Source organism: Lepisma saccharinum, chromosome 7 (assembly GCF_977018435.1).
Source record: "Lepisma saccharinum chromosome 7, izLepSacc3.1, whole genome shotgun sequence".
NCBI classification, from domain to species: domain Eukaryota; kingdom Metazoa; phylum Arthropoda; class Insecta; order Zygentoma; family Lepismatidae; genus Lepisma; species Lepisma saccharinum.
Window position 1 is genome coordinate 89,223,444 of NC_139235.1, and position 12,209 is coordinate 89,235,652.

The following is a 12,209-nucleotide window of genomic DNA, read 5'->3' on the forward strand; positions in this document are numbered from 1 at the left end:
AACGAGCTGCGGTAAACAATACAATGGGAAGGCGAATTGGTGACTGTATTCTTGTCCGCCTAGCCTTTGTCTATACATTAGCCTCTTACAACGAACCAACAACTTTATTTAGTTAATTCTCATTGTTCACGCACAAAAAAATACATGTTCGTTGAACACTGGCGTACGTAGAGGGATGGCCGATGGTGTTCCAGCCACTAACGAAATTTTGATAAAATCAGAATTTTCAAATAAAAATCCGTTAAGAACTTTAAAAAATCAAAATGTGTAAATGCGAAACCTCTTTTAAAGTGAATCCCGATTACCATTTTTGTCTTTGAATACAATTTTAATAGATTGAAAAGCTCCAAAAATACGAAATATTTTATTATGCATCCTGCCCTCCAAATCGAAGCCATTTGCTATCCACATTTACTATTCCAGCCCCTCCAGAAAAAAAAATCCTGCGTACGCAAGTGTGTTGAACATTGTGGCAACTGAGATACAAAACAACTTTTTTCTCTTTTAAATCATAGTTACCCTAACCTAACCTCATAAACTCGTGCTTATTTTCAAGGCATCACTCTGAAAGACGCGTGTGTTTGCAATGCTGTCCTTTTCTCCATGCTGCATGGAAATAATAATTCAAATTATTATTATATTATTATTATTAGTAGTAGTAGTAGTAGAAGTAGTAATAGTAATATTAGTGTCCCAGATCTTTGACTGTGAAAAATTGTCCATTTAATTTTTTTCATAGCATTTTTCATAATATTTCACAAGCTCAAGGGGGGGGGGTTTAAACCCCGTAACCCCCCTTGCGTACGCCACTGTTCTGCTCAATGCATTCTTCCTCGTTTTGAGCGTTACGTAACACCCAGACAATACTCGCGTGAGCTCACGTACACAAAGCACCACTCGCTGCTAAACTGTCTGCTTAGTGATTCCCAGCTTCACGCAAGCAGAATCGTCCAGCAGATCTTCCATCTTGACGCGTCATCTGGTTCCACCAAACTCTTTTATTTCTTTCTAGTCTCGGGTGGAATGCTTGTTATCTCGTGTCATTGTATCTCCCGGAGGAAACTTGGAGATAACCTCCCTCCTGACAGAGCATTGTTGGAAATGGTTAGCGTGCTGGAATCTCGTAGTAGGAAGTCACGAGTTTGAGACTCCTCTTCAAAAAATTGCAGTCTGAGTGAATTTTCAGGGCTGTCCAATTGGTGTTCCAACTGAACTAAGTTTTGCACAGATACTTATAGCCAGGACCGGTTTTTTTTAATAAAATGTAACGGAGAGATGCAGGACGTATTTTAGTATATGCACGATTTATCACAAATGTGATTGATTTACGGCTGTAATTTTCGCGAAAATTTAACGTTTCTGCGAACATTTTCATTTTTACGATAGAAACGAAAAATGGCATTTTTTACAAATTTATTTTTAAGAAATATATTCGATTTGAAGATGTTGGCTGCAAAGGAATGAGAAATCATTTGGAAAGGCACAGTAACCCGAAAGTTACATTCCACTTTTTCTAAAATATAAATATAACTGAGTAAGGTTGATTTTCAGAAGGTGAAATTTATTATTTACTATTTTTAAGCTTATTTTCCCATAAAAGCTTATTTTCCCATAAATGTTGCAAATATTATGCCTTGTATAAAATCATTCATTGATTTTGTAACATTATGTATAAGTGCATCGGATTAAAAATTACCACAATTTTTCGCTAATTGAATGCCATATTTTTAACTATAAATACGATATTTTATATATTTTTCATGAAATTTTTGAAAAATTAACACAAAAAAAACCGGCCCTGCTTATAGCACAATAATGAATGAAGTGTTAAAGTCGGATTGCTCTATCTCTTTTTCTTTCTTCTTTGTTTCTTTCTTTCTTTTCTATTCGAAAACTTTACCCCCCCCCCCCCCCGCATTACTTTCCCATCTTCTTCTTTCTTCTTGGTTCCTTGTTTCCTGTGTCTCCCTATTTGCATAAGCAACTCTGAAATTTATTTCTACTTACCACATATTTCCTCCTTCTCTTCTTTGTTCAATGTACACTCACCGGCAATACGAATGCAACACCTAGATCCTCCCTTCAAGGCGTTATGTGTGTTGCCTAACCCTGCGGCGATAAGTGGACATTAATAGCAAATTTTCAATGGTAAGTTGTGTCACAGCCGTAGAGTTAGACAACACACACAACGCCATGCAAGGAAACGGGTATTTCAGTATCTACAACCGGCGCGGAGACTGTCTTTATGTCAGAGACCCTCTGTTGCCGCGTTTACCTACGAAGGAACTCGCGGTCAAACAACCAATTAGACCTACCGCTGCCCTCCTCTTTGGGCAACAAACGGCAACATTCGAAACTCTTATCCCCGAAGCAGCCAACAGGGAAAGAGAATTTTGTCAAAATAACCGTTCTGCGCTGTGATTGCACACCAGTTCCTGGCTTGATTCTACTGTAGGTGTCCCATTTTTATTGAAGCTGACCGTACAATCATGAGCGTCCCCAGAATTTTTTGCAAGGGAGTCAGCCAATTTATACAACTTGATTAGTAGAAATAATAACAAGAATGATAATTATTACCACGGTTATAATTGTTACAATAACAACTATAACAATAAACCAATTATATTTCAAATTTATTAGAAATGTTTATTATTATTGTAACATCTCATCTAAAGCTATATTTTCTAAGTTTGGAACCGTTTATTCTTTGGTAGACAATGAAAATATAACGTAGTTCTTACTTTCATCCTTTGGGGCAAGGGAAGTTAACTTTCCCCTAGTAGACAACGCTTAGCATCAATAATATCATGTCCAGATATTATTATAGTAATGCAATCAAGAAAGCTTACGTGGGCAGGCGTGCGAGAAAGGCAATACGCAGGACAAAGTCCAAGGAGGAGGACTAGCACAGGAGTGCGAGAAAGGAAATACGCAGGACAAATCCCAAAGAAGAGGAATAGCACAGGGGTGCGAAAAATGAAGAGTTTACAGGATTCGTGTTATGAAACCTGATGGTAAGAGATCTGTAGGAAGGCCAAGATGAAGATGGAGCTAAAGGAAATTGGTAAGGATGGAAAAGATTGGATTGATCTCTGTCCAGGATAGGGACAGATGGAAGGATTGTGTTTCTGCAGCCATAAATCGTCGGGTTTAAGAAGGCTAGAGAGTTAGAATAAAAATAACAAGCTTTCTAATATTGTAACTTGAAATGTATTAGGCGTGGTAAAATGATAACGCGAATTTTGGGGAAGATAACACCGAAAAGTGCAAAAAATAACGCCTCCAGACTGCCCTCACCAATGCAAAGAGCGAACCCAGAAAGTCTTTCTCGTGCTCTTTATTGGCACAGGTGTGTCGTTGCGAGCGAACCTTGTTTGTTGCCGTGAGTCCCGTCTTTGTCAGGATCTTCCGTGAAGATTTAGCTAAGCAAACACGACGGAGGGCTTCAAACGACCCATCCGCAGTAACCACAGTTACTTATTGGTAACGAACACCCTTGCCCTCATCCCATCTGGCATTGATTGATTTTCCTCCTCCGATTCACTTCCTGGTCATCGCAGGTGTGTCCCGCCAGGTGCTTGGGACCACTTCTCTTCCTTCCTTCGCTGATAGGTCTTCCCACGTTTATCCTCGGTTGACGAACAGGTGTGATATATTGCGGTTGTTAGTACAGAGTCCACTCCTTCGCTACTGTACTGCTAACGTTTTATCCAGACAAACGAAGCCCAGTAGTTTAAAAACACCGTCGATCTAAAAAAAATATATTCAAAGCTCCTTAAATTTTGCAGGAGGCCATAGTTTATGACCATCCTCGCTCTTCTTACACCTAAAATTGTAATATTTTTATTAACCTTACAAAAATAGACAACTTTTGTAGAAACCATTTTTACAGTCATCGCATAGTTTCACAGATATTTGACACGTAAAAAGTGCTAACAGAAATTCATACTATTTCATAAGCATCGCAAATCATAAGCAAAGAAATACACAGGACAAATTCCAAAAAAAAAAATGGAATGGCACAAGAGTGAGAGAAAAGAAATACGCAGGACAAATCCCCAAAAGAAGATGAATGGCACAAGAGTGTGAGAAAAGAAATATGGAACACAAATTCCAAGGAAGTGGAATGGCACAGGAGTGCGAGAAAAGAAATACGCAGGACAAGTCCCAAAGAAAAGAAATGGCGCAGGGGTGCGAGAAAAGAAATACGCAAGAGAAATCCCAAAGAGGAGGAATGGAACAGAAGTGCGAGGAAATAAATACGCAGGTCAAATTCAAAAGAAGAGGTATAGCACAGGGGTGCGAGAGAAGAAATACGCAGGACAAATCCCAAAGAAGAGGTATAGCACAGGGGTGCGAGAAAGGAAATACGCAGGACAAATTCCAAAGAAGAAGACTAGCACAGGGGTGCGAGAAATGGAATACGCAGGACGAAGAGAAGAAGATAAGGTATATAGGAAATTAACTGAATGGATATGTGTTTGTGCTTGTACGGGTAGATTGATTTGATTTATATTACTTCTGCCACCTTTGGCTATTAGCAAAGATGAAGACGGATGGTGATAATATGAAATTGATGAAAGTCTGACGTGGAAGAGTTGTAGAAAAGAGAATGACGGGAGAGTAAAAAGCATACATCACAACCACCATTGACGACCGATGGCGCTGAATGAATGGTCCTCGCATCGTGAGAGAGACGAGCAGAAGTGCAAGCACGCACCAAGGAGTGCGTGATGGAGTGCGTAGACTCGTCATGAACGGAATGAAGAGAGAGGCAGGTGGCTGAGCAGCCATCGTGCGTTGCTTTATTCTCTTTTTTTGTTCCTAGTTGGTGCTTCTGGCCTCAAAGAGTTGTTAAAGGAGGAGGAGATAGTTGGTCCACTGCGATCGCCACGGGCTGTTATGAACGCTTTATTTTTCTTGCCGCGCAGTGTTTCCATCCTTTGCCCGTTACTGATATCCAGAAAAGGCATTGCAGCAACAGCCGAAACAGAAAAATCACTGAATTTTAGATAGAAGGAAATATTGTAGAACCTAAGTGAAGAGGGGCAATTTAAGTAGGAGTCAGATAATTTCGGTGTTCAGGTAAGCAGGAAATTTTAGCGGTGAGGAAACGTAATGGCATTAGTAACGAGGTAAAGTCAGGGACATTCAATAAAGAAAAATCGGGAATTTCTGTAAACGGGAAAAGTCATGTAGTTTCAGGTCAGGGAATTTCAGCAATTAGAAAATCCAGGAAATTTCTGAGGAAATTAAGAAAATTTAATTGATGAGGAATAATTATGAAATTGCAGTGATAAGGAATAATGAGGAAATTCTAGTGATGAGGAGAAGTCAGGGAATTACAACGGAGATAGAAAAGCAGGACATTACAAAGTGATGAAAAATCCAAAATTTCTGTGATGAGAATTACACTGGAGAAACTGCGCATTGTACCTCAAATAGACTTGCGTACTACAGTCCTTACGAGCTTCAGTTGAATCGAGTAACATTAAATTGATTTGTTTCCCTTGGAGATTTTAACTGTTAGCCTGGTGCAAATTCTCAGAAATGTGGCTGTAAAAAGTGTAGGAGGCATTTTTGAGGAAAAGCGGACAAACAACATTTTCTGAATGTAATTGATCTGCTGATTCCGAATATTTTGTTTGCCACTCTCGATTTTGATGTTATGTGCTTCAAATCGCTAAAAAAAACAAAATGGCGGCCATACGAAATGAGCTCCAAATAACTTTTGAAGGAGCAGAAAGAAAACAGTGATCTTGGTGTCAAACATTATGTTTTTGGGTATGCTGAATCCAAATATTATGTTTTCTAATCTGAAATTTTAAGCTATGTGCTCCAAATCGCTAAAAAACAAAATGGCGGCAATACGAAATGAGGTCCTAATAACTTTTGAAGGAGCAGAAACAAAATAGTGATCTTGGTGTCAAACATTATGTTTTTGGGTATGCTGAATCCAAATATTATGTTTAAGCTATGTGTTCCAAATTGCTAAAAAACAAAATGGCGGCCATACAAAATGAGCTCCAAATAACTTTTGAAGGAGCAGAAACAAAATAGTGATCTTGGTGTCAAACATTATGTTTTTGAGTATGCTGAATCCAAATATTATGTTTTCTAATCTGACGTTTTTGAAAATTGTTGTAGTTTTCTCCTCTTTTTTAAACAAAAGAACCACAAAAATGACTAAACCTCTAATCTGTTTTTTTCTTTTTTTACTTTATTTAAGTATTATAGAAACATAGAACCATGGATCCACTTATAAATTTGAAAAGACCTGCGCACCTGTGAGCCATCATCTAAGATGTTTCTTATCAGATCCTCCAGAACATTGCCACAAACAAAGGATTTAGCTACTTCAGATATTCAAGATACTCTCCTCAAAGCTGAAACACTGGGCCAGGTAAAGCTAGACACCTTCGTGAAGGAAAGGATGATGGCCCCTGGTAAAAGTCACACACAAGTTAAGTGATCCTCTACATAAGTCAAATGCAAAGACCTTTAAGTCCCTCTATGAAGTTAAATTGGTAGTAAGTAGCAAGGAAACCATTTTGAAAACTTACAGGAATATTCTCCAGCGCCTCGTAACTGCCTATGAGGCAGCTCGTAATGTGGATCTAAATCGCATTTTGTGTCATGAACTAATGCCAATTCCAATCTCCCGTGCCAACACAAACGGAAGTCTGAGAACAGGAAACAAATCCATTCTAGCTGATGTGATGACCAAGGATGTAATTTGTCCACCTGATATATCAATTTCGTCTGCGTCGTGCCTTATAATAGATGGTCAAGCATTAGTTGTTGCACTTGGAAAGCCTGCAGGAGTTTTTAAACTTTGGTCAACTGGCAGATGTATTTCTTAACCTTGCTGTTTCTATGGGAAGAAGCTTTAAGAGGATTGATGTCACGTTTGACCGGTATAACGCAAATTCAATGAAGGCTGGAACAAGGGATAGGCGCTTGAAACATGCTCATTTAGTAAGGAGAGTAATAGAAAATGGATCCGTGCCAATCTCCAACAAATTCAGTGACTTTATTGCTAACTCAGAGAATAAAAAAGATTTGGCCTGTTTTCTCTCTAATCATTTGATCAACAATGCTCCTGAAGACAAAATATTTGTGGTTTCCGGTGGATTTCACAAGGAGGATGACATACGAACAAACAATCGTGGTTTGTCTATTGAAGGATTGCAGGCAAACCACGAAGAGGTGGACACGCGAATTGTACTTCACTGTCTTCATTCTGGTGCTGATAACATTGTTGTCTCAGCACGTGATGCAGATGTGTTAGTGTAATTGGTAGCGTTATTTCACAAGATTAGATGTACGAAATTGTGGTTGCGAGCAGAAACATAAAAAAAAAAGTGCATTCCAGTACATGAAGTCAGGCAGTAGCTTTCATTTACGGATCCTGTCTTCGAAACTCTCATCCCATTCCACGCCATAAGAGGATGCGACACAGTATCCTACATTGCTGGGATCAGTAAGAAGACAGCATGGAAAATATTTAACACTAATAATAATGATCTACTAAATCTTGGTGATGACGAATTGAAACAAGAAACAGCATACAAGGCAGAGAAGTTCATATGCAAGTTGTATGGTGTACCGGATTCAAGCAGCTGTGATGAAGCCAGAGTAAAGCTGTTCAGCAAAGGAAAAACACCACAAGCACTGCCCCCCCCCCCCCACTACCGATGCTCTACGGTTACATGTACAACGGACCCACTATCAAGCCATGGTGTGGAGGCAGTCGGTCATACCAAAACCTGTGTTACCACCACCTACTATCTTGGAATGGAAAATGGTTGATGGACAGCTCGTTCCAAAACTTCAATCGCTGCCACCAATTCCACAGCCCTGCTACGACATTGTCACCTGTGGATGTTTGGGTGGTTGTATATCCGCTACATGTTCCTGCAGGAAAGGCCAGGTTGTATGTACTACAGCTTGCAAATGTGCAGATACTGGCACTAAGGAGTGCATGAATATCCGTGACTAGAAAAATGTTATACTAATTTTGTAGGCAAAATAAGGTTGAATAAGGATAACGTGCGGATTTATCATACACTGGTACTGTTACTATTTCAATATGGTCTTATGCTTTAAATAATATTATTATTTTGCGTCTTTACTTTAGCAATGTTCTATACTTTTTTCTGTATTAAAAACCTACTGTTACACTGTTTTATTCCTAGTTCAAAAGTATGGATACGAAACATTTCATGGATGCACGTAGCCGCCATTTTGTTTTTTAGCGATTTGGAACAAACAGCTTAAAATTTCAGATTAGAAAACATAATATTTGGATTCAGCATACCCAAAAACATAATGTTTGACACCAAGATCACTATTTTGTTTCTGCTCCTTCAAAAGTTAATAGGAACTCATTTCGTATTGCCGCCATTTTGTTTTTTAGCGATTTGGAGCACATAGCTTAAAATTTCAGATTAGAAAATATAATATTTGGATTCAGCATACCCAAAAACATAATGTTTGACACCAAGATCGCTATTTTGTTTCTGCTCCTTCAAAAGTTACTAGGACCTCATTTCGTATTGCCGCCATTTTGTATTTTAGCGATTTGGAGCACATAGCTTAAAATTTCAGATTACAAAACATAATATTTGGATTCAGCATACCCAAAAACATAATGTTTGACACCAAGAGCACTATTTTCTTTCTGCTCCTTCAAAAGTTAATAGGAACTCATTTCGTATGGCCGCCATTTTGTTTTTTATCGATTTGAAGCATATAACACCAAAAGCCAGAGTGGCAAACAAAATATTCGTAATCAGCACATCAAATACATTCAGAAAATGTTATTTGCCCGCTTTTCCTCAAAAATGCTTCCTACAGTCAGAATTTTCTAAAATTGTCCCAGTCTATGTGGGTTAGATAGGATAGTGCTCAAGTTTTTTCAGTTGAATCGAGTAACATTAAATTGATTTGTTTCCCTTGGAGATTTTAACTCTGGGTTAGATAGGATAGTGCTCAAGTTTTTTCAGTTGAATCGAGTAACATTAAATTGATTTGTTTCCCTTGGAGATTTTAACTCTGGGTTAGAAAGGATAGTGCTCAAGTTTTTTTTCTGCTAAAGTTTAATATTCTTTTCTTCAACAATTAGGAGACTAATAATAAGGGTTCGAACTTACAGGTGGAATCTCCCTCCCAAATTGACAAGGCATTCCTGGAAGGCAAGGAATTTTGATTATCTCATACATGTCTGAACTTGTAACACGCAAATTTTCTTTAAATATACGGAGTCATATGTGAATGTGATGGATGTAACTTTTCATCATACATTGCTAACAATGACAGTACACCTGAATTCAAAATGGATTCCTTCTCCTCCCCTCTTTAAAAGAAAGAAGATCTTAATATTTCATGTAATGACTTCACCAGATCTTCTCTTCAATTTTCTTGTTTGATTTGTTTAAGTTCACTTTATGCACAGAAAGGCTAATCGAGACTGGACCTACCGTTTAAAGTGGGATCCGAACCACTATGTGTCTCCACGGGGATACCTTGATTGGAAGACGACGACGCCACCACTGCGTCATCGGAGAGGCCCTTGATATTCTTGTTCTATATCGTAGTACCTTCTAGAAGAGGTGAATTGACTCACAATTAACATAGAGAGGTAGAAAAGTGACGTTAAATAACTACAACAAACAAACAAAAATATTGGACTTAAAACAAACTGATTGTGGATTGTAAGGGGTGACACTCTCTTAAGACACCCAAATGTCATCTGGACTGCATTTTGCAGACTAGCGGGGGTCTGGCGTCCGGACTCACGGCCAGTATAATCCTATCTGGAGCTCTTGTTGTGGCGTCCATATATGCTTCTGACTGTCCCTCATCCATCTCATTACTATTCATTGTCATCTTCGCGATTAGCCAAAAGTGGCAAAAAAAACAACGTAAAATGAATCAAATCATTCACATTCACAAACTGTCCATGATGAGGATATGTGTGACGGCAGGAATTGACAAAATCGAGTTTCACAGCGACCACGGCACACTCCAGTGCCACCGAGCTGTCACGAACTTCAAATCACGCTTCGCCATTCACTTCTCTTTTCCACTTCAGCACGCATTCCGCCAGGAATTCGCTGGCTCTTGCTCCGCGAAGGTTGCAACACTGCCGAGTACCTCTTCTCGCTTCACCCCAAGCGAGAAGCCTCCCTCACGGAGTTGTCAGTTTCTTTACCGAGCTCGAGTGGAACTGCCGCGCCTTTTTGGTAAGCCGGCGAAAAAGAGGAAACGGGAGATATTTGTGTCCGTTACATCACTCGGGTGTGCAGAACCATCGTTCCAGTTTCTTCCTCTTGCGACGCTCTTCCCAGAGGAAAACAAGAGCGGATCATGCGGTGTGGTGTTACGTACCTTCTCCCCTTTGGAGGATAATCTTGTTGTCGTCGGAGGGTGGTGATTTGTGGTGTGTGTGTGCGTGTGTTAATGGTTGTGTCACGAGGCAGTGTGGATGGTTGTCATCCTCATAGTCTCGCCCTCAGACTCGGAAGAAGCGGCAACTACAATTTCTTCTCTGTCTTGTTCGCAGGTTGACCCAGAGACTGTCGCCACAACCAGAGAAGGTAAGTCTTGAGCCTTTTTTAACCTTTGGTGATGAGCGCATGGTTCTTCAAACAGTTTTGATCTCGGGCTACTACTTTCCAACCTGTCATTCCAAACTTTCCACTCCCAATTAAACCTTGACCATGTTTTCCATATTTACTATTTTAAGTAGGAAAAATAATGTCCTTATTTTTAAACATTTTAAGTACTACTGTTAACCAATACGTTTATTGTACGCTTTAATTGCTACATAAGTTTACAATGTATGTATTATATTATGTAAATTTATTTCTTGGAGAAATGACACTGCAGACTCAAATTGTAGAATGAAAGAAATGCTTGTGCAAATTTTTACTTTGTCGAGTACTTCTTTATTCGTGCCTAAAAATTGACTACACATTTTAACATATTAAATGATGAAGAACACTTTAATGGTTCTTTCTATCTACTGTCTATTTTTCGTACATTGTTTTGATCTTTTCTACATCTTTTCGTCATGTTTCTGCTTTCAGTAAATCGATACTTATCCTCCACAATGTATTGATATTCTTTTACCTTGTTCTGCCATCTATGTTTCTTTTCCAAAACTACTTTCCTTCCACTTCCTGTTATTGAAATACCTGATTTGTAACATTTTTTTTAAACAAATACCAATCAAAATTATTATTTTTTAATTACTAAAGAAGGACACCCCGGTTTGACGCCCCCAGCCCTTAAACCGCCCCTGATTACTGAATACAGAGGTGCCCACAGGTAGAATAATGGCGCCAACCACTCCATCAAAATTTTGGAGGAGATTTTTTGTTCCTTTTCTAAAAAAGGTTTACACCTTGCCACCAGGTATGTGCAATGAGGAGTGGAGGAATAACATATTTCCTTACGTGTTCCTTTACCTCTCTCCAAGTCACATTTGCTACTGTAGGCAGTGGCGGCGATTACGGGGGCGTGGGGGGACAGTTGCCCCCCACGCTTTTTGCCACTTTTGCCCCCGTACTATGTCAAATCTTATCTACGAGGGAAAGAAAACTGTCTTTGTCCCCCCAGTTTTGGAACACATTGGTCACCAATGAGTAGGTACACCATATTTAAATCGTCAGATGAAGAAAATAAAGAATTTCCAAGGGGCTTTCAGTGAGAAGGTAGTAGTACACACGGTGTTGTAAATAAATACTCAGCTTTTAGGGACTATGACACAATGTAGGGAGACGACCATTGTTTTGGGGGGGGGGGAGATAGGCACCCCTGACCCAATGTAAGTACCTGTCTTGGTAATCACCTTTTGATCAATGTATCACCTTTTGGAGTAAGATATCTCTGCAATTTTTACTAGATCATTGGGAAGAATAAATCTTCATGTCAAATGCAGGATTTTATTTTGGGGGGGGCTGGAATTTACCAGAGATCCATGCTGTTTTCATATGAAAATCTTGTTTTTTCTCAACATTTCGGGTGGGCTGTAGCCCCATCAACTCCTCCCTGCGTACGCCAGTGTGTGTTGCTGTAATCCTATATTTATTACAGACCTCTGGACAATAGTTAATGTTAGTCACATGAAGATACTTCTGATTTCTTCTGAAAGGAATTCCAAAAGATATAATTTTTTTGAGTTTAGAATACCACAGTAGTTT

At 39.1% G+C, this 12,209-nt stretch overlaps 1 protein-coding gene across 1 annotated transcript in view; it reads left to right on the forward strand.

The window, feature by feature from the left end:
* The window catches only part of chas (chascon), a 265,561-nt gene that overhangs the window by 106,280 nt on the left and 147,072 nt on the right, over nt 1–12,209 (forward strand). The window contains exon 3 of the mRNA XM_083125578.1: nt 10,568–10,601. Coding sequence (XP_082981704.1) covers nt 10,568–10,601 — 34 coding nt within the window. The remainder of the gene's footprint in view (nt 1–10,567; nt 10,602–12,209) is intronic.